Source organism: Musca vetustissima, unplaced genomic scaffold (genome assembly GCF_032173495.1).
Source record: "Musca vetustissima isolate MV318-11 ecotype Yass unplaced genomic scaffold, APGP_CSIRO_Mvet_v1 utg26469, whole genome shotgun sequence".
NCBI classification, from domain to species: Eukaryota; Metazoa; Arthropoda; class Insecta; order Diptera; family Muscidae; genus Musca; species Musca vetustissima.
The window spans coordinates 1-24,487 of record NW_026878235.1 but is presented as its reverse complement, the minus strand read 5'-3'; the positions used below and the strand labels follow the sequence as shown (position 1 = coordinate 24,487).

General features: G+C 35.1%; 1 protein-coding gene across 1 annotated transcript; it reads left to right on the top strand.

The window, feature by feature from the left end:
• Nucleotides 1–1,126: 1,126 nt before the first annotated feature.
• Nucleotides 1,127–21,880, top strand: LOC133323057 (transcription factor GAGA-like). Its single transcript, XM_061532015.1, has 5 exons — nucleotides 1,127–1,438; nucleotides 18,963–19,196; nucleotides 19,266–19,488; nucleotides 19,561–19,878; nucleotides 21,210–21,880. Exons 1-5 carry the CDS (start codon nucleotides 1,244–1,246, stop codon nucleotides 21,878–21,880), a joined length of 1,641 nt encoding a protein of 546 aa, XP_061387999.1. The 5' UTR covers nucleotides 1,127–1,243.
• The last annotated feature ends 2,607 nt before the right edge of the window (nucleotides 21,881–24,487 follow it).

Sequence of the window (24,487 nt, the reverse complement as noted above, 5' to 3'; positions counted from 1 at the left end):
TAAAAACGCGAGTTTAAAGTTATTAATGGTAATAATTAAATTAATTAATTAATTGGTGAAAAAATTTTTGAGCAAAAGAAATTATAAAAAATTTACAAGTGACATATGTGACCTTTAGTCTATATATACAAACTATTGACTTACTACTGACCGTGTCCACATATGCGACGCTGTGTCTATATCTAAAAACTACTGACTTACTACTGACCAAGTCACTAGTTCATTTCCAATGACAAGCACATGTTAAATGTCAATAGTAAAATGCATTGTGTTGGGTATAGTCGGTCAACAGTATTGGTGACAATGCCAATAGTAAGTCAATACTGATTTACTGTAGACATTTCCTACAGGGCTGTAAACAAGGCTATGCTCGCACACTCTCTGTTTGTCTCTCTCTCGCTCTTTCATTGTTATTATTATCATGATCATGTGTGCGAGAGTGTGTGTGTGTGTATAGCAGGCAAACGGCAAATGCATGCATGATTTCTTGTGGCTCCCACATCATTAGGCGGCACTGAGCGTGTGAGAGCGAGAGAGAAAGCAAGAGCACGACAATACAGTTGGCTAAATTTCCCCTCTTGTTTTGTGTGTTGTGCTGCTGCTGCGGCGGCGGCCACTGTCACTGTGCTGCTTCTTCTTCTTATCATGAAAAATATTAATGATTATTTACAGTTTCAGTAGCAGAGAAAATCACGGACATTCATGTTCAGGTCTCGTTGTGAGGCAACGACGGATTTGCAGTGTTTGAAGAAAAGAAAGAAATAAATTGTAATAAAATAAATATTTAAAAAAATGGTTTATTAAATAAAACAAAAAAATAAGATATAGAAGAAAAAAGAAAAGAAAAAACAAGTGAAAAAGACCAAAAGAAACAACAACAAATAAACAAAACTTCAAAGTGTAGGGGGAAACGCGACGACGAACCCCAAGTGAAATGTTTAATTTATTAAAGAAAAAACAAAAACAACAATAGAAACTAGAAGAACAGAAGGATTTTAACAATAACAAAAGGAAATTGAAAACAATTTATTGTTTAAAAGGGATAAGGATACGCGCGCCATCCACAGCGCCCACCACCACCCCGTGCGCCAACCCACCCAACCAACCAAACCAGCATCATTAGAATTTTTGTGTATTTGGGTAATATAAATTCACCGCCACCATTACCCACTATTACCACCCAATTCAGCAACAGCAACAGCCCTTGGAGGACGTTTGTGCTGTTGGTGAATCGGTGGACTCCATGATGGCATTGCCAATGAATTCATTATATTCCCTAACATGGGGTGACTATGGCACCTCATTGGTATCGGCCATACAGCTGTTGCGTTGCCACGGCGATTTGGTCGATTGCACCCTGGCAGCAGGTGGACGCAGTTTTCCAGCGCATAAAATAGTGCTATGTGCCGCATCGCCATTTCTATTGGATTTGTTGAAGGTAAGTTTTGAAAATGAAATTAGAATTAAATATCTTTTTTATATACATATGTACATGTACACATTTGTTGTCGTTTTAGAAATTGAAAAAACCACCTTTTCCAATTAACATAATCCGAATATTATATAGCAAGAAGTGTAAAAGGGATATCCATATATATATATATATATATATATACTTTTCGGGTTAAGTCGAGTTTAAGTGGCCCCAATCGTTTATCGTTTTCCAGAAATTTACCTTAAGTATAACTAGGGCGGATCGAACCCCCCTCTACTCTTCAACGATGAGTTAGATATTCAAAAATACCTAAAAATGAATCGGGACTTCCGGGAGAAAACTCAGTGTGGTCTCTAGGACCTGCAACATACCTAAAATGATGCTTAACGATTGAAGAAGTTGCTTGAAATCCTCAAAATATCGACTATGGATCAGTGCCGATATATGAGAGCTTACCGAAATAATGGACCTATCTTGTTAATTTTTGGTAGGAAAGTTTTTGAGAGTCTATGAGAACTTGAAAATCCTTTTAGCTGTCAATTCGGTTGAATAATGTGTTCAAGCTCCTCGAAATATCGATATTTTGTTCATACCTCTATATGGGAGCTATATCAAAACGTGGACCGATCTTGATAATTTTTGGTGGGGAGATTTTGTACACAATGAGAATTCAAACTAGCAAATTTCAGTCAATTCGGATGAAATACCGACATTTTGAGATGCTATTAGGTGGGAGCTATACCAAAACGTGATTATTTTTGGTAGGCAGATTTGTTACTCAATGAAAATTCAAAATAGCAAATTATAAACAATTCGGATGAAAAACATACCCAAGCTCCTTAAAATATTGAAATCTTGGGATACTGTTGTGTGGGAGCTATACCAAAAAGTGGATCGATATTGATAATTTTTGGTAGTCAGATTTGGTACTCGGGGAGAACTTATTATACCAATTTTCAGCCAATTCGCGCCCAACATTCTCAATATACGGCAAATTTCGAGTAAACTTTATGTGGGGGTTACCCTTAAAAGTGGACCGATATTACCAAACTACAGCCAAATCTATTAAAAAAATTTTCAAAATATCGAAAATTGGGTTTAGCGTTATATGGGGGCTTTACCTACATGCGGATCGGTATTGATAATTTTTGGTAGGGAGGTTTGTTATCTAATTATGATTATTTGGCTAGGGATATTAATAATTTTGGCTAGGGATATTATCTACTCCGTGAAAAGCCAAAATACCAAATTACAATCAATTCGATTAGTAAATGTCCTCAAAATCGCCTATGTTCTGCAAATTTTGGGGCACCTTTGTAGGGAGATTTGCGCATCGATATTTATAATTTTTGTTAGGGAGATTATCTACTCCATGAGAACCCAAAATAGCAAATTACCCTGCATATTTTTCTAAATAAAAAAACCTTCTTAGGTCCGAATTGAAACAAAAAATCCAATTAGAAATTCCGCAATAACAACAACAACAAAAAGGCGCGCTTTTTCTTGATTTGTTTGTAAACAGAGAGCTAAGAATTTTTGTTTCCCTATAGAAGAGGTTTGGGAGATATTTTTTTACTAGGCGGCAGAGCAGAGGTGACCGACCGACCAAGAAGAGGAAGAGCAAAAGAGGTTATCTCACAATCTCCCACTAAACTAAAAATTCATTTGGCCCATAGTTTGTTGGAATTTCTGATGGTTTCTTGTTGTTGTTACGCTCTGAGTAGGAAAAATTGACAATGACATCCGAGAAGAAGCAGCAGCAGCAACAAACAAAACCCCTAAACAGAGAACACAAGTTTTCCGAATACTACCGGCGAAGGCAAAAAAAAAATGTCACATTTATTTTAAAAAAAATATTTTAACTATTTTTCTCATTAATAATTGATTATCCATTGGAGAATTGTTGTTGTTGCTGTCCATTTTTTTTTTTTTTTTTGGAGCCAAAACAATGTCAAGCTCTTCTTCTTCTCCCACACATCGAACCAGCAAAGTTGTAAAGATTTTTTTCAATTGAGATTTTTACCGAGAGTGGGAAAGATGAGAGGAAAGGCGAGAGGGGAGGGGGTTCTCACTTCATAGAGAAATTATCTTTTTAGTAGAGTAGTAGTATCCCAGAGTATTTGTGGCGTTGTTACCTCTTAGTGCCGAACAACGGCCTCTGCCATTACCGCCCGGCGCTCTATAGGCCTAGCCACAGAGCCCGCCGTTTCTACTGATGAAAATACATTGTGTGTCGTCTCACGCAAAACACAACAATACCTGTTTGGTTTTGTTCGGAAACAGCAACAACAACAACCAACCGAAGGTATTAAACTCTGCTCTGGTTAATTTTTCTTCCTCTTCTTCGCCTCTACCAAAGAAGATTTTTAGAGATTTCTTGCAAAGATTTCCAATTGTCAATTGAGGCAAATGAGGAAATGTCTCCCCATGAAAACAACAACAACAACAACTTACATGGGCACACACTTTGTGCTACTCTTGAGCGGCAGTCAGTCAGTCAGAGGCAGCATACTTCTCACATACTACATACATGTGGAGGAAGAGGCCGTTCGTTCTGTTATATTTTTTTGGACTCTGAGCTCTGAGCTAGATATGCTGGCTGGCTGGTGAGGGGTAGCCTCGTTCAGCGCGGTACTCTTCTGTTTGAAAAATTAAATGAATGCAAAAAATACTGACCTCAGTTAACCAAGCCAGCCAGCATGGTAGTAGAATTTATTGTTCTCGTCTCCCTTGTCGTTTGACCAGGCAGCAGGGAGACAGACACAATGAGTGTAACAATAATAATGCCAGTGAGAACCTCGAGAACCATGCTGCATATGATGAGCATCCATTCATCCATCCATCTAACGATTCTGAAACTTATTTTCGGAGACTAGCAAACATACTCCTCAGCTCTAAAAAAAATCGGCAAAAACAATATTGAGTAGTAGTGGATTACGGACTTCCGAGCGGCCACCACCACTGAATGTAATAACAATAAAAAACATTAACTTCGACCGGTTCGAATGAGATGGATATTTAAAATACCTCTAAAACCGATGCGGATTTCCAGGAGCAGCAAATTCATTCATTATGTGCTCTAAAACCTTGAACATAAAGAAAAAGTTACTTGAAATCTACATAGGCCATGAGGAGCTGAAAAGTCAAATAGAGAACCACATCGCACCCAACATTCTCAAAAAATCCACAAATTTGGTGGTCCTGTTGTGTGGGGGGACTACCCCTAAAAGTGCAACGATATTGATCATTTTTGGTGGGAAGATTTGTTAACCAACGAGAACCCAAAATACCAAATTACAGTCAATTCGGTTGAAAAACAATGGCCAAGCCCCCTAAAATATCTAAAATTTGGAGATAACGTTATGTGGAAGGTATACCAAAATGTGGACCGATATTGATAATTTTTGGTAGGAAGATTTGGTACTCAATGACAACCCAAAATACCAAATTACAGCCAATTCAGATGAAAAAGGGGTCCATGCTCCTCGGAATATCGAAAATTATGGGGTATTGTTATATGGGAGCTATACTAAAACGTGCACCGATATTGATAATTTTTGGTGGGGAGATTTGACTGCCAATGAGACCTAAAAATACCAAATTACAGTCAAATCGGATGAAAAAGGTTTCCAAGCTCCTCGAAATATCGCAAATTTTGGGGTATCGTTATATGGGAGCTATATCAAAACCAGCACCGATATTGATAAGTTTTGGTATGGAGATTATGTACACAATGAGAATCCAAACTAACAAATTACAGCCAATTCCTCTAATAAATGTCCTTAAAATAACCAATGTATCGCAAATTTTGGGGTTACCTTTATATGGGAACTATACCTAAATGCCAATCGATATTGACAATTTTTGGTAGGGAGGTTTTCTACTCCATGAGAACCTAATACAACAAATTACAGCCAATTTGCTTAAGAAATGTCCTCAAAATAACCAATGTATCGCAAATTTTGGGGGTACCATTATAGGGGACCTATACCTAAATGCCAATCGATATTGATAATTTTTGGTAGGGAGGTTGTCTACTACATGAGAACCCAAAATACAAAACTACAGCCAATTCGATTAAGATTAAGATCGATATTGATGATTTTTGGTAGGCGCATTTACTACTCAATGAGATCTCAAAATAGCAAATTACAGCCATTTCCGCCCCAAGATTTTAAAAATATCGAAAATTTTTGGGGAATCGGAGCTATAGCAAAATGTTAACCAGCGTTGCTAATTTTATAACAAATGAGAACCCAAAATATAAAATTTCCACTAACTCCGAAACATATTTTCGGAAAACAATCTCCCTTCTCCGCTGTGTGGTAGCAGAGTAGAGTTCCTTAAATTGGGAGAACAATGTTTGAGTAGTTGACATGTAAAATCCGACCATAGCACTATCTTTTATATATATATTTTTTTCATTTTAGAAATTAAAATTTTCAATTCCTATATTTTTTTTCATTTTAGAAATTAAAATTCCAATTCCTAAAATTGTGTTTTTCTTCTTCTTCGTTCAACATTCCATTTTTAAATTTTTAATTTTTTTCTCTATACTAGAATTTATATTTTTTTTATAAAAAAAATTGTGTTGTTATTGTTGCAGTAGCACCACCAGCATTTATTTGTGTATAATAATATTTTTTTATTTGTATTTTGTACCCTGAACGACCAGCTTTTCTACTGCATGCCATGTCATGTCATGCCTCCCTTCACCACTCACAGTACAGTAGAGTACAGTAATCTTCTCTGAGAGTGTGAGCGAGAAAGACAGAGAGAGTGTTGTGTACATGATCTCATGACCAACAAGAAAAGAAAAAAACAACTACAGTGTATGCCAGAGCGAGAGAGAAAGAGGAGATGGCTACCTCTACCTACCTCTCTGCTCTTTTTCAACCTAATTTCAGTGAATCAGACACACACACTCAGTTACATATAGATATGCATTTACGCCATACAAACTCTGCTCTGCTTAGGTCAAAACAGAATATATTTTTATTGCTCATGCTCTGATGAAATTTTCCAAAACAACCAACCTCCTTAAAAAAATAAAACGACGTCGTCTTTCACTTCGAACACACACACACTCTCTCAAGAGATGTTGCCGTCGTATTATTGACACACTCACACTCAGAGAGCTCTAACCTAACCATATACTCTGTTGTGTGGCAATTGTAAAATTTTGTTTTGGCTGGCTGTACTCTGTACGGGATAGCGACGACGAGCCACGAGCTCTGTGCTCTGTATATAGATTTTGTTGCCAACTCATCGGTTTTGTGTTCACGTCAATAGAAGAATGGTGGGGTTGGTTGTTATTGCTGTTGACGTTGGCGTCTCTATGTGCTCATTCCACATCGTAAACTATATACAACACAGTGGGTCCATTCATAGAAATGTGTTATTCTTCTCCTGGCCGGCCACGCTTTTTTTCTTCTCTGAGAATTTTTGTTTTTCCCATTTAATTTTTGTTATTCGTTGTGTTTATTCATGCTCAGGCTCTTGTTTGAAGATTTAATTCCGTTTGAACCACATCCACCACACTCGGGAGCAAGCAGATATATGAGAGATTCAAAAATTTCTTTCTTTTTTCTGAATTTCAAAATTGGGAGTAAGAACAGTTATGGAGATATTTGAGATATTGGGTTTGTTGTGTTTTGATTTCTCGAAACAACTACAACAGCAATGAGTGGCGGCGTCAGGTTCTCTAATTGGTCTTGTGTTTATAATTTTCTATTGTTGTTGTTGTTTTGGGTTTCAAATCAGATTTTTTCCCGCCAAATTTTTTGGAAGTGTTGTAAAACATATCGTTGTTATTTACTCAACTATTTAAATACAAATTTAATTTTTCCAGTGCATTATTTCAGCTGCAGATGTCCTGGTCACTAGATCATATGGGAAAGAATTGCAAGAAAAAATATTTAAAAAATTTAAAATAATACAAAAAATATTAAAATATAAAAAAATCGATATAAATATAAATAAAATTAAAAATGCCGGATATTACATTTTAAACATCGAAATGTGTTCAACATATATGTACATCCTATTCGTTTGAGAATAACGTAATATAGCTAGAAATGTCCTTGTCACTAGATCATATGGGAAAATCAGACTAATTAAATAAAATAGAAATTTTAAGAATTTCAGAATTTCAGTGTATTAAAAATATCGAAAATTACATTTTAATTTTCGAAATGTGAAATACCGAACTTTACATTTTAAACTTCGGAATATACGCAATATAGCTAAAGGTCCTTGCCACTAGATCATATGGGAAAGCATTGAAGAAGAAATAAAAAAATTATTGATGGATCTTGATAATTTTTGCTGGGAAGATTTGATAGCCCATGAGGAGCCGAAAAATCAAATTGGGAGCCAAATCGCGCTCAAAATTTAAAAAAACCGCAAATTTGGAGGTCCTGTTGTGTGAGAGCTACCCTTAAAAGTGCAACGATATTGATAATTTTTGGTACGAAGATTTTCTACCTAACGAGAACCCAAAATACCAAATTACAGTAAATTCGGTTAAAAAACATGGCCAAGCCCCCTAAAGTATTTAAATTTTGGGGATAACGTTATGTGGGAGCTATATCAAAACGTGCACCGATATTGATCACTTTTGGTGGAATATTTAAATTTTGGGGATAACGTTATGTGGGAGGTATATCAATATGTGGTCCGATATTGGTCATTTTTATGTGGGAAGATTTGACACCCAATGAGACCTCAAAATACCAAATTATAGCCAATCCAGACGAAAAGGTTGTCAAAGTACTCGAAATCCGCCAAAAATTGGCGTATCGTTCTAAAATTTGGGGTATCGTTATATAGGAGCTATAGAAAAACGTGATTTTGATCATTTTTGGTAGGAAGATTTGGTAGCCAAAGAAGACCCAAAATAACAAATTACTGCCAATTCAGATGAAAAACGTACCCTAGCGCATCGAAATTCGGCAAATTTTGGGGTATCGTTATATGGGAACTATACCAAACGTGCACCGATATTGATAATTTTTGGTAGGGAAATTTGGTAGCCAATGAGAAAACAAAATGCCAAATCATAGACAATTCCCGCCCAACATCCTCAAAATATGGAAAATTTGGAGGTACTCCTTTATATGGTGGTCATCTGGAATCTTGGGCCGCCAATATTGATAATTTTTTGTAGTGAAATTTGTGTTTCCCGGATATGAACCCAAAATACCAAATTGCCGTCAATCATAAATCTGACAGCATATGTAATTTAAGGAAAAGAACAACTCCTCAAAGAGAAGTCCTACACCATGGCCGCAAAATCCGGTGAAAGACTTGCAAGAAATATCCTCGTCACTAGAACATATGGGAAATTTTTATTTTTGGGTTCAATAGAACCCATACATATATCTGACAGGATATAAAATTTTTTTGTACGATCGATGGGTATGTATATTTTTTAATAAGACCTATGGTTCCATAAATTTCCATTCAAAATACCTTGCCAGTATAAATTTTAAAATCCACTGTTTGCAACTCAATTGTTTAAAAACGACAGAGCTCAGCTAAATTTCGATTCGATTCCAAAAGAAACATAGACAAAAATACTTGAAAAGTCTTCCCTCCATATTTTTGCAAATAAAGGAGAGTCGGTGGATGGAGGGGGGAGGAGTGATGGGGAGGAAGAGAAGCGTTATGCTGTAACTTTTAACCTTAACAACTCATGTGATAGAATGAGAACTTTTTATTTCTTCAGAAACCCGCACACATACACACACGCAACCTAATGCGCTTGTCCTCATCTCAATACACAAACGAAAAAAAAGAGATAGAGTGAGAGATAACGTTACGCGACAAAAAAGAGTGAGACATAACTATATAACAGCGAAGGCCATTTGAAAGTATTGACGTCCACACATACATCATGAGCAGATTTTGTATATATAGCTCTTTTTTTTTTTTGAGTGTGTGACGATGATGACGTTATACTCTGCAGCCAGATCCAAGTCGGCTGTCAGCAGAGAAAATACAAAATTTGTGGACTATATAAATGTCTCTTTCTTGCTCAAATATTTGAAGGAGAAAGCAATGAAATATCGAGGGGAAATCGTATGCGCTTGACTATATCTGAGCATGCGAGATATATATAAGAAAGAAACTTGGCAAATATATATAAAATGCGTAGATCTCTGAGTCTGCTCGTGTACATTTCGAAACTCCCACACACACACACACTCATAAAACATTGAGGTCTGAATAAAAAAAAATTGTAGTCATCCCACGTTATTAAGCTCCGATGTGTATATGTTTCTCATGAATAGATATGGTATGTGGCCAAGCGCAACAAAAATCAATTTCGCCAGTGTTGTTTGTGCCTCACCGCCGCTACCATCATCAGCATTATAAGCTTATTAAAAAAATCTCTTTGTATATGAATTTTTTTCCTACATGAAAGTGTAGGAATTTCTTCAAGCATAGGTCTTTTCTATATTCGCATTAAACTGACATTTTGTATTTATAGGCATTTCTGTTTGGAAATTTACAGAATTGAAATATACATTTTTGGCTTAATATCCTTGTCACTAGATCATATGGGAAATTTTATTTTCTAATTTTGCCTGAGTAGTTCTCAGTATGGTTTTCAGCGTGGCTGCAGTACTACGGTACACTTATTATCCCTTACTGATGTTATTCGTGATGTTTTTGATGGTTCTGATGTTGGTCTTCTTGTTGGTCTTGATTTGTCTAAGGCCTTTGATTCAATTGACCACGCGCTGCTTATTCGCAAGCTTAGAGTCAAATTTGGATTTTCCGTTTCGGCCTGTAGACTAATTTCGTCGTATCTGGAGTGTAGATCCCAGTTTGTTGTGCACAAGGGTGTCCAATCTGATGTTGGTCTAATCCGGTGTGGAGTCCCGCAGGGTTCTGTACTGGGCCCATTACTTTTTATTATGTTCATTAATGACATCATGGATTCTGTTACTGCTAGTGATTGTAGTCTCTTCTTGTATGCGGATGACATACATGTATTCTTTAGGAGTGCTGATCTCGCCAGGTTGGAGAATCTTGCTAACACAACGTTGCAGTCTCTCTCTATGTGGATCTCTTCCAATGGTCTTGATATAAACTGGGATAAGACTGAAGCTGTTTTGTTCAATTGTTGTTATGACGGTTCTATGCCTAATATTTGCGTTAGTTCCTTTACTATTAATATTGTTGGTGAAATGAAGTGCCTGGGTGTAATTATTGATGCCAAACTTAGTTTTTCGACCCACATTGATCTTCTGTTGTCCCGTGTGCGATTCCAGCTTAGGAGGCTTTATAGTGTCCAAGCATATTTGCCTCTTGGTGTTAGGGTGAAGGTAGCTATGTCGTTGTTGATGTCTCAGGTTAACTATTGTTTGGAGGTTATTTCGGGCTCTAATTCTGGTCATTTGCATCGGCTCCAAAAGGTTGTTAACTCCATTGTTCGTTATGTATATGGTTTGGGTCGTAGTCATCATGTTTCCCAATTTGTTGTTAAATTTCTTGGCCTATCCTTTTATACTTATGTTGAATATCGTATCCTTTTGTGTTATTATAGAATTATGAGAAATGTTGATTTACCACTGTGTAGTAGGTTTGTGATGTGTAGATCCTCTCGGAACCCTCAGTTGTTGTATCCGAGGTTTTCGTCTGCAATTTGTGAAAGATCATTTGTAGTTAGAGTCGTAAGATCGTGGAATCAGCTCCCTTTGAGCCTTCGTAAGTTTACCTCTTCCACTTTTGCGTATAGGAGGGAATTGTTTGGGCATTTGTCTCGTATTTGATGAAGCTGGCTTTGAAGAAATCGCTGATTACAGGTTGCATAATGGTACTTTGTCTTTTTTTTTTTTAATTTTTGGCTGGGGAGCCATTTTTATTTAAGTTCGTTAGCATTTATGTTATAGATTTATACATATGGAATTTAATGTCTGTGGTTCTGATATTGCTCTTGGGCTCGAGAGGAATATATAGTATATTTATATGTATGGTTCCTTAAGCTTCCTTTCCCCTCCACTTTTCTTAGCAACAGTTAAGTAGAGTGCAGTGGATTGGGGTTCTTGTTTGGAATCTGTTATGTTAGCGGTTTGCATTAAATTTCATTATGTAGAATTTTGTTTTTTGCTGTTATGTATTTTTAATTTATTTAGTTTATTCTTTGTTTGGGTTTTTATTTTTTTTTTATATATAAGTTAATATAAGTTATTGGCCATGCTGGCTTTTTTATATTACATTGTATGAAATAAATGAAATGAAATGAAATGAAATATAACATTGCAAAAAAGTGTGAATTTAAACAAAGCTAAGGCTGTTGACTTTAACGAAATTGGAATATAAAAAAGTCTTCTTGAACTGCAGAGCTAGATTTCCGTAGAGAAAGACATTTGAAATAAAAATAGTATAGATATGCAGTCATATACTCCCAGTTAGATAAAATCATATTCAAATCAGCCCTAAGCCTTGCTATATATCCTCGTCACTAGAACATATGGGAATTCAAACCAAAAAAAAAAAAAAAATCAAGTAAAATAAAAAGTGTCACCACTAACGACAAATGTCCAATCAATTGAAGATATACAGGAGTATAGAACTAACTATCCTTTTGAACTTCCGAATTAGTTTAAGAATATATTTAAGAAATGTATTTAAGATATAGCCCTTTAAGATATTCTCGGCACTAGAAAATATGGGAATTTTATTTGAAAAATCAAGCGGTTACGTTCTCCAATTTTGGAATGCGCAGGACATTTTCATTATAGTTCGGCGTTTTGAAACAGCCTATAAAAATCCCCCCCAAGTTCTAGCCGTTTTTATTCCAATGTAATTGTCCACTCCAGGAACTTGAAGGGTGAAAATAGATTTTTTTTCAAAATTTTGTCGATGTAAATCCATGTTTTAAAAAAGACTTCCCAAAAAAATCTTGCACCATATTCAATATTTTGCAGCAATTTTAAATATTTAATTTAAAAAATTTCGTAGCTGCAGCCCTTGAAGATATTTTCTTGTCCCTAGAACACATGGGAAATTTATTTAAAAATTCGGGCCATAATCATTAATGATATCTCATCATTGTCAGAAGAACCCATGCATATTTCTGACAGGATATGGAATTTAAGATAAATATAAATCCTCAATCTGAACTCAACACCATGGGCGCAAAATCCTATCAAAGACTTGCAAGAAACGTCCTCGTCACTAGAACATATGGGAAATGTTAATATTTTTAATACTGGTTCGGTTCAATAGAACCGATGCATATATCTGACAACATATGGAATTAAATATAATTACAACTCTTCAATCTGAACTCTACAGAATGGCCGCCAAATCCGGTCAAGGACTTTCAAGAAATATCCTCTTTACAACAGAAAATATGGAAAAAATTATTTTAATAATAGTTTGATTCAGTAGAACCCAGGCATATATCTGACAGCATATGGAGTTAAAGAAAAATACAACTCTTCAATCTGAACTCTACACCATATTCAGATATCCCATTTAAAAGAAAAGGTTTACGAACATAGAAAAAGTGACCTTGCTTCAAAAAATGAAAGGGTTTTAATCTATAAAATAGGCTTCCTTCTTGGAAAATGTTTCTTCTATTAAAGTTATATTGAGGATTCTAGGTTCCAATGATTTCTGATTCTAACATTCCCCGAGGTCCTCTAAATATGCTTCCTCTAGGGTATTGAAATTCAAAATTTTATTAAATTTAAAATTGGAGGGAAATGCATTTGCTTGTCCCCATTGGCACATCCGTATTTTATTGCACTTCTCTTTTGTTGACACCATAAAATCAAATAAATTTCAATGTAAACAGAGACGTTTTAAAGACCGGCCAACACAATCACACTCTCGAAATCTCAAAAAAAAAAAAAGAAGAATAAAATTGTAAACAGAGAATAATTTTTAGATAGATTGTTATGAGAAGGAGATGATGACAATAATATTGGTTGGCGTTGGTAGTACATTCGATTTGAGAGGGGGCAGAGTGAGAATTACCTACTCTTTTTATAGAATGTCAAGAAATAATGTGCATGAAATTTAAATGGGCTGTTTGTTGTTAAACTCATTTTGTTGGAAATCCAAAATGAGTCCCTGAGACACGTGAGGTTAAGATGTATTTTCTCTGGTGGTACTCACAAAACTTTGGTCGTATCTCAGTCACCTTAGTAGCTCTATTATTAGTTTGCAGGAAAACAAAGAGTCATCATTACGGACGACACCATCAACACCCCCTATACTCTGAGAAGGATTTGTTGACATCTTCGTCGTGGTAACGAGATTTTTCATTATTTTGTTTGCTTCAACCAAAAGTGTAGAATGTTCAGAATGTGTTTGTTTTGAAGTCTGTCTGTCCTATCTAAGATGTTGAGCATATTACTACTCTCACTTTGGCCATATACCTATAAAAATGTTCGCCGTTATTATGCCTCAATAAATATGTGACTACTCTACAAGTTAATAAAAACTTTCACATTTTTTTTGTGTGGCAACCTGCCATCGCTCGCTCCCAGTCCAGTACAATTTCCAAATAAACATAAAATAATGAGAGATAAATATTAATTGTGTGAGTACCATTACTCGTCGTGGCATGCCACGGAGTAGTGTAGTTAGTTACCATTAAACAACAATCAACTCTCACTTCAATTGATGTCTGCTGTTGCTTTCACTGCTGCTCAGTCGATGAATTGTTTGTTTGGCTGGTTGGCTGATTTGGGAGAGAAGAAAGAGTGTCGTACAAAACTCTACCGGTTTTACATTTATTTATGTAATTGCAGTTTTGAAAGTGTATATATTTGTTTCTCCTCCTCCCACCTCCCCCAATTACAAAGCAAACAAAAGTTGTTGAACCAAAAACGAGAGGAGGTGTAATAATTTGTGGTTAGTGTTTTTTTGTTAGGAGAACATCTGAAAGATATCCTCGTCACTAGATCATATGGCAATGAAATCTTTAAATAAATTCCAATAAAAAAGAAGAACGTGTAGATTTTTTGGGACCCATTTGCTAACCTATTTTTTTTTACATATATTCCTATATTCCTATATAATTGAAACCCGATCTAAGCAAAATTATCCTTTTGAATACCTGAACCAGATTTCCATAGAAATTGAATGAAATAATAAAAACAATATTGTAGATGCAGATAATATTCTTCGAGCTAGACCAGGCCAATGATTTGCAAGATATAATATCCTCGGCACTAGAACATATGAGAATGAAATCTTCGAATAATTTCCAATTTTAAAGAAGAACGTGTAGATTTTTGAGACCCATTTGCCTTATATATCGAAGTAAATATAACCTTTTGAACTCCTGAGCCAGATTTTCATAGAGAAAAATAATTGAATGACATAAAAAAAATATTTGCAGATGCAGCTAACATTCTACCTAGACCAGATCCGGCCAATGACATGTAAGATATGATATCCTCGTCACTAGAACATATGGGAAATTTCTACACTAAAAATTGAATTAAATTAAAATATCGCTAATAAAAAATATTTCTCCTTAAAATTTTTAAATTTCTTCTATACTTATATCGAGAATCTTGCTTTCTATTGGAGTTTTACACTACCATTAAAGATTTCTGATTCTAAAATACCCAGATATTGCCCTTAAAGAAGAAGTCGTTGGCCTCGGAAAGAGAGGATTCTTTCAAAAAATCAAGAGGCTTTTTTCTTAGAAAAATATTTCTTCTAATAAAGTTTTATGGTTCTCTCGAACATTTATTCAATTAAAAACTTCTGCTATTATTGGAGATTCCGACTTCTTTGGAAGATTCCTCATTCTATTAATGATTCATGCTGTAGAATAGACTACCGTCCTTAAAAAATATTTCTTCTATTGAACTTTTCTAGTTACATTGAAGATGTCTTCTTGGAGAAAAAACTAATTAAAAATATCATGGATCCTTATGCCTCCAGCTAGATGAAATCGTATCCATATCGAGCCAAATGATTTGAAGATATCCTCGCCACCAGAACATTTGGGAAATGTGTACATTAAAATATTACAAAGCTAATAACAAATTTTATATTGACAGGAGATCTGCAGAAGTTTGCAGCTAAAAATTTTCTTGAACTGCAGGACTAACGAAGAGCAGGGATAGTATGCTAGGATAATATTCCAAAGGTTTTAAAGATATCCTCGTCACTAGAACATATGGGAAATTCAAATAAATTGATGATATAGGCAGGTGTCTTCTTATATATACGCAGAATTCTGCTTCCATAGAACTATATGAAATCCTCCATGGAATTTTTTTTTCTCTTTCTCCTTTAGTTCCCAGTTTCAATTCAGTTCCTTTTTCCCAACTTTTTTAAACTATCCCGCATCGAGCCCTTTATTCATTTACTCTAACAAACATTTGGATTTTTTTTGTTGTTTTGAGAAATTCATGTTTTGATAAACAACTAAGAAAGAGGCGCCAAACGCCGAACAATGCAACGAACCGCCCCGCTACCACATTCCCAATTCTCATTAGTATTGAGGACCCAATGCGACGCACAGCTAACAAATAACCTCACTCGTACACACTCGATTCAACTGAAACTCGTTAAAATTTCACGAGGAGAAACTTTGTGTGGTTTTTACACACTTCCGCTCAGAGTTTATTAACCCCTAACAGAAAGAAAAAATAAAATAAACTACGTGTGGAATGACTGAAAGAGTGACGAGGTTTTCAATTTGGATTGCGGACTGTGGACTCTTCTTTGACTCTTTTTTTGTGAGTGCCCGGCGAGGAGGAGGGGGTTTTCATTACCTCTTCTCAACATATCCTCTTCTTCTTTTTTACTTCAGAGCTTGTTTTCTCTAGTTCGATGTGTATGCTACTCTTGGTGGTGGTCATTGCCTTTATTGTTTTGTTGCGGATGGTTGCTGGGAGTTTTACTTCTCGCCTTCTTCTCTCCCATTAAAACAAAATTCCGATTCTATCGGCAGGTTTTCTAGATGAAATAAAACAAGCCAAACAGAGTCTCCCTTTTCTTTAAGAACTCTTTCTCTACTCCCATATACATATCTCCCTCTCTCTCCCCATTCACCTTTTTTTATCCTCTAAATCTCATCTTTCTCCTTTTGAAATATTGTTAGGTTGGTTGATTTAAATTCTCATTCCGATTTTTTTTTGTAAAACCCCCCAGAAAAGTCAGAGCATTATTCTCTAAATCTCCCCTCCGAAAACACACAAAAAATAATTATCTCAGATTTATAGTATGGAGTAGTTGGCGGCGGCTGAGTACCCAAAACAACAAATTCTTGTGAGCAAGCATCTGATGATGATGAGAGGCGGCCAGGGGGATTAATTTCTCTGCAGGTGTTGTTATATTGCATTTATGGGCCTCCTCCTATATGCTGCTCTATGTGTGTGGAGTATATTGACTACTGGTTACATTTGACTAAGGTCTCTGAGCTGTTGCTGCGGGCTGTATGTGTGCGCGTTTTTGTGGACCTGATCTCTTTTTTGTTGTGTGACCCATTGCTCTCGTTTGTGTTTATTTCTTTCTGTATTATTTTTAATTGCTATTGGGAATAACAGCTATTTTTGTAAATCATTGTCAACCAAGAAAAAATCTACTCACATACAGCTGAGATATATCTGACTCTTTGCTCGCACCCCAAAAAAACTAGACACAGACAAAAGAGTTACTCTGTAACAATAATCTGACTCTGAGTAGCGCTAAGTAGACAAAAAATAAAAAATAAAAACAATTATACAAAATATGGGACAAAAATGCCGGTACCCATATGACACGAATGATAACATCGGCCGCAGCATATCTCTCGGTGGGAGTATGAGCGTTTGTGTTTGGGTACTTTGATTTGTTTACAATCGGTTTTTGGCGGGAAAACAATGTTCTCATTCATAAAAAGACCTTCACGGAAGATATATGTATTTTTTTATGTATTGAAACTGAAACTCCACTGGACCTGCAAGATATTCTTGTTACTAGAACATATGGGAAAGCTGAAATTAAATTTGGATCGAAATACTCACGTGATCCTATGATAGCTAATTAGAAAGGTATCCTCATAACTAGAACATATGGGCAACACGAAAATAAATTTAAAGATACGTAGAAAAGTTGATCGAAAGAGGCTCCCTTGAGCTTCAAAGGCCAGTAGATTTTTATGTCTTAAAATAAGTTGAATTACATATTATTATTTTTAGATTATATCAGAACAGAACAATCAGAACATCGACTTGCAAGATATCCTTGTCTCTAGAACATATGGGAAATATATTCGACTTAAAAAAAAAAAAAAAAAAAACGCGTGGACCTTCTGGTCTTATTTTATTTTCTTATTGAGAAAACACAAAACAGAACTAAGAAAAATATCGCAGAAAAACCTGTATGATAATCCACGTCACTAGAGCTTAAACGGAAAATATCTTCTTGAACCTCCCAGCTATACTTCAATAGAGGAAAATAATTTAAATTAATGAAAAATATCGTATATCAAGGACCAAGAACTTGCAAAGATATCCTCGTCACTAGAACATATGGGAAAAATTCAAATAAATTTAATTATTTTAGGAAAAGATGGATAATTTAAAAAAAAACCTATGGTCCATAGATGGGCCTCGCACCAAATTTTCTATAGAAAATCTATGGTCCATAGATGGGCCACACAAAAATTTTTTACAGAAAATCTAGAAAAGCTATGGCCCACAGATGGCCTCGCACAAAATTTTCAATAGAAATCGATAGGCCATAGATGGGATATCCTTGCCACTAGACTATATGGGAAAATTAATAGTTCATCAAAATAAAAATCTCCTCGGGATAATCGCACAAATAGAAGTAAATCTTTCTTCTATCTAAAAGAAGTCTTTAGAAGAAAAATTCCTATTTTTTCTCAAGAACCCGTCTTCTCAAGAGATTTCCCGATTCTTATCAGATAGAAGACCTCTTCTTCCAGGTTAGAAGAACACCTCTTCTTCTACGTAGAGTAGAGGAAGACTTTTTCTTCCAGAGTAGAAGGAAACCTATTCATCCAAAGAAAATGACACATTTTTCTAGAAAAGTCATTATCTTCTAGAGAAGAGCATGACCTCTTCTTCTAGAGAAGAGGAAGAAGATCTCTTCTTCTAGGGAAAAGGAAGAAGATCTCTTCTTCTAGAGAAGAGGAAGAAGATCTCTTCTTCTAGAGAAGAGGAAGAAGATCTCTTCTTCTAGAAAAGAAGATATCTTCTTCTAGAAAAGAGGAAGAAGACCTCTTCTTCTAGAGAAGGAGACGATCTCATTTTCTTCCTCTTTTTTTAGAGGGATATTTTATTCTTTCAATTGAGAAGGACTCGTCTTCTAGGGATGAATACCTCTTTTTGTAGAAAAAAATGGGTCCTACAGTAGTCGCGGATTTTTTTTTAATTATTTTTGGAGTTGTACAATTGGTGTGGATTTAAAAAAAAAACATTTATGAAATTCTACAATAGGCGTGGATTTTTTAAAAACTATTATTTAAAATCTTTTAATTTTCAATTCAAAAAAATTTAATTCTTTCTTATTTTTATTTCTTTTCTTGCAGAACACCCCCTGCAAACATCCCGTTGTTATGTTGGCCGGTGTCAACGCCAATGATTTGGAGGCATTGTTGGAATTTGTCTATCGTGGTGAGGTTAGTGTCGATCATGCCCAATTACCATCACTGTTGCAGGCAGCACAATGTTTAAATATACAAGGACTGGCGCCACAAACCGTGACCAAAGATGACTATACGCATTCGATACAGTTGCAGCATATGATACCCCAACATCACCATGTAAGTTTTGGAACACAAAACATGATTATTCAAGGGAAAACAAGTGAAATTTGTAATTTCTTTTTTTAGGAACAAGAACAATTGATTGCCACCATTGCCACGGCTCCCCAACAAACGGTACACGCTCAAGTTGTTGACGACATTCATCAGGCTGGACAAATTCTGCAGACGACGACACAAACCCAACAAGGCGGACAACAGCAAACGATTGTGACCACAGATGCGACCAAGGATGTTATACAACAATATTTGCCGGCACGCAAACGTAAACCCAGAACTAAGAAAATGTCACGTAAGTCTGAACTCGCCGAACCTCTCATCTAGTGAACCTCTTTTTTTAATTTCTAATTTTTTCCAATTTTAGCCACGGCCCCGAAAATTACCAAAGTTGAAGGTATGGACACGATCATCAGTACACCCACGACATCGCATACCACAACCACGGTCCAGACAACACAGCAACAACAACAACAGCAGCAGCAACAACAGGTCCAACAGCAACAACAACAGCAGCAGCAACAAATCGAAAATGGCAACGATGGCTCAATGATCACCTCAACACCGATTATCAAGAGTGAAGTTACCAAGGTTGAGACAATTGTTATGGATCCGAACACAAGTGAAATAAGTATTTCAACACCTGGCAAAACTGGCAAACGAACCAAGAATTTGAGTGGCGAGAGTAAGTGAAGCGGAATTTTTTTTAGTAGCTTTAAAAGTGGAAAAAAATTAAAAAAACAAATGTTAGATAAATTATCTGCCATGTTTGGATAGTGTAGATACTCTTAGATAATGTAGATAAATTATCTATGATGGTTAGATAACGTACAGATTTCATGTATGTCGTTTAGATAACGAAATTATTTTATCTAGGTCGGTTAGATAACGCCGATTTGTAATTTAGATAAAGTAGAGGGTTATCTATACCACTTAGATGACATTTAATGGTTATCTGCATTGTTTAGATAACATTTAAATGTCATCTTAGTTCAATAGATGTAATTTTTGTAACTCAGATAATTAACAAAGGTTATCTTTGGTGTCTAGATAACGTTTAAAGATAATCTGTGTGATATAGATAATTTTTAAAGGTTATCTAAGTTGATTAGATAATGTATATTAGTGATTTTCATTCTCCATATATTATCTATGTTACTTAGATAAACGGGAGAGGTTATCTATGCCATTTATATAACGTTTACAGATTATCTATGTTACATAGATAAATTCTAAAAATTATTTACATGCATTAGATAACATAAATCAATCATCTTAGTACCTTATATGTCATCTTCGTTACTTAGATAATTAACAAAGGTTATCTCTTTGATGTCGATATAACGTTTAAAGATAATCTGTGTGACATAGATAATTTCTCAAGGTTATCTAAGTTTATCAGATAATGTCTATATGTTATTTTCATTCTTTAGATATTATCTATGTTAGTTAGATAAATAGCAGAGGTTATCTTTGCAGGTTAGATAACGTTTGAAGATTATGTAGGCTATTTAGATAACGTGTAGCTACCATGTTTAGATAACGTAGATATATTATCTTTGTTGTTTAGATAAACTAATTACGTTATTTAGACCATAAATAGGTTATCTACACCATTTAGATAACAATAATAGGTTATCTACATAATGTAGATACCACCAATTGGTTATGTCATCATTTAGATAACACTAATTGGTTTAGATAACGTAAATACTATATTTACGACACATAGATAAAACAAATTGGTTATCTATACTATTTACCTGGGCTATTTGGAACTTTTAGATGAATTATCTAACACTTAGATAACATTTTAGATAATTTATTTTAGATTTAGATAACACTAAATGGTTATCTACATCATTTCGATAACGTAAATACTATATTTACGACGTTTAGATAAAATTTGGTTATCTATGAATTATCTAACACTCAGATAACATTTTAGATAATTTATTTCTTTACTGAAATTCATTTTTTCTAATCCAAATTTGTTTCTAATCTTCCCATTTGCAGAACCCCGTTCCCGATCACAATCCGAACAACCGGCCACCTGTCCCATCTGTTATGCCGTCATACGTCAATCGCGTAATCTACGTCGTCACTTGGAACTCAGACATTTTGCCAAACCCGGTGTGAAAAAGGAAAAGAAAAGTAAGTTATCAGGTGGTGGTAGTGGCACCGGTGCCGATCTCGATACAACCGACGGGGATGATGGCGGCAACAATTCATCGACAATGTTAGGTTCAACGACAATGACCACCGGTGATGGTGCCAGTGTTATGCTAGATAATACGACGACAACAACAACGATGGGCGGCAACAATACGAACGGTGTTAATGCCTTGGTCACCGCTGTGAGTAATGCCATGCCCATGAATACAACATCAACGGCGGTAACTAGTGGCGGTACTCCGATTATTGTGGGCAATACAATAACCCAACTGCCCGTACTTAAACAAGAGCCAGGTGCTGGTAATAATGGTGGGGCAACAACAATTACCACAACCGCTGGTGGTTGTATTGTGGGTACGGCAACAGCTCAACAGGTGGCCAATGCGAATCATCATCAGGGTCAAATGCAAAATGTCATACATATAGTAAGCGAGGAAGTTTATCAGCAGCAGCAACAACAGCAACAGCAGCAACAACAACAACAGCAGCAGCAACAACATCAACAGCAATAATCATAATTATCACACCCACACACACACACAACCTCACTCCCGCATCCATCCACACTTCCCTCAATTTTAATTTGTTGGCCTAACTCAAAACTAAACTACTCCCCCGCTCAGCATTTATCATGATCATGCATTCCTTGATAACATCATTTGTTTTGATTCTCACTCTCTTGTTCTTCTTCATCTATTTATCTAACATCTTATCTTCCATTGCATTTTTTCTTTTCAAAGTGCAATTTGTTTGCTTTTTCTTTTTCTATTCTTTTAACAATGCCAACTCTAGTAGAGAGGCAACAAAAACAATTCTTTTTTTAATTTTTCTTTTTAAAATTTATTATTATTATTTTTTATATTATTTTTGTATATACGTATATAAAATTATTTTATAGAAAAAAAGTAATTTAAAATTTATCTAATTTTATTTTGTAATATTATTGCATAAAACAAATAGGTTATTTTAAATTTGAAAACAATACAAAGTTGTAGAACAAATGGGGTTTCGAATTCAGAATCCTTCTTTGAAAAAATTATCTTTTCTATAGTAGAAAAATTCTCTATAAAGAAGTACTACCTTGTGGTAACATTTTTTTTATAGTTTTTTTTTTTCTACTTTACAAAAGATGGATGCTAGTTTTGAGCAATTTCCGTTACTTAGGACAAGTTTTGAGATTTGATATATTCCCAGACCCCTAGTAGAATTTTATTAGGAACAATTTTGTAGAACACATTGACCTCCAAAAACCTCGTTTTCAAGGTGTTAGGACCAATTTTGAAAAAGCCTTTCAAAAACATATTTTCTGTTCCATTACATATTTACTTTCCTCCATTTTCTGGTACTCAAGTTCGGATTTGAGTTTTAATATATTCCCAGACCCCTAGTAGAATTTTATGAGGAACCATTTTGCAGAACACACTGACCTCGGATAACCCCGTTTTCAAGGTGCTAGGAGCATTTTTGGAAAACCGTTTCAAAAACATACTTTCTGTTCCATTACATATTTACTTTACCCCATTTTCCGATACTTATGTCCAGATTTGAGTTTTGGTATATTCATACACCCCTAGTAGAATATTATGAGGAACAATTTTACAAAATATTTTCACCCTATAAAACTCCGTTTTCAAGGTGTTAACAGCAATTTTTGAAGAACATAGCAAACTCATAGTTTCAATTTAACGGAACATTTTCTTTCAAGCTTGTTCTTGCTTTTAGGTCCACGCTAGAGTTTTGAAATGTTCAGGGACCCCAAGTAAAATTTAGTGGCGAACAATTTTGTAGAATATTTCATCCCGCCAAAATAAAGTTTTCTCGATGATTTAGCCCTATTTCAAAAATAATCCCATTATTTATATTTGTCACCATTGTTTTACACATTTTCTGGGTGTAAACTTCTATTGAGAGTTTTGGTATATTCAGAGACTGGTACAGAAATTTTATGAGGAAAAAATTTGCGGAACATCTTAGCCCCCTAAATCCCCAATTTTTGGGGGTTTGAAGCCATTTTTAGAAAAAACATAGCAAAACCATACCTTCAGTTCTACTTTACATTTTGTTTCAATCTTATTCTTGAATTTAGGTCCCCATTTTTTATAATTGTCGTTTTGTTTTGCCCATTTTCAGGATGTTAGCTTCTATTAAGGGTTTTGGTATATTCAGAGACTGATACTGAAATTTTATGAGGAACAAATTTGCGGAACATCTTAGTCCCCTAAATCCCAATTTTTTGGGTTTTGAAGCCCGTTTTGAAAAACGTAACAAAAATGTACCTTCATTTCTACTTAACATTTTGTTTCAAGTTCGTTCTTGCATTTAGGTCCACGTTAGGGTTTTGAAATGTTCAGTGACCCATAGTAGAATTTTGTGGCGAACAATTTTGTAGAATATTTCATACCGCAATGATGAAGTTTTCCCAATGTTTTAAACCTTTTGAAAAAAATCACCCCATAATTCGGGTTTCTTTATTGGTGTTAGCATCTATTGAGAGTTTTGGTATATTCAGAGACTGGTACTGAAATTTTATGAGAAACAAATTTGCGGAACATCTTAGCCCCCTAAATCCCCATTTTTAAGGGGTTTGAAGCCATTTTTAGAAAAAAACATTGCAAAACCATACCTTCAGTTCTACTTTACATTTCGTTTCAAGCTTATTCTTGCATTTAGGTCCACGTTAGGTTTTTGAAATGTTCAGTGACTCATGGCAGAATTTTGTGGCGAACAATTTTGTAGAAAATTTCATTCCACTATATGCTCATTTTCATGGTGATTTTGATCATTTTTCAAAAATCAATTTTTCTTCAGGCATTTTTTGAACAAATTGCTGCATGACAATGAGTGACCCAAAACTCCCTTTTACTGAAGAGCTAGAGGTTTAATTTGTTCTACAAAATTCTTTCTCATGATGTTATTAGTAATATTGCCGAACATATTGCGTAACTAATATCTATGAATACCGTGGAATTATGCGGAACGAACAAATGCTTGAATGTGAAACCCCATTTTTTCTACAACTTTTTTTTTTTTTATTTTTTATTATTGTGAAAAAAATCGTATACCTATAATCTCAACCGTAATATTTTATGTTAAAAAAATTAAGAATATAAATTTGAAAA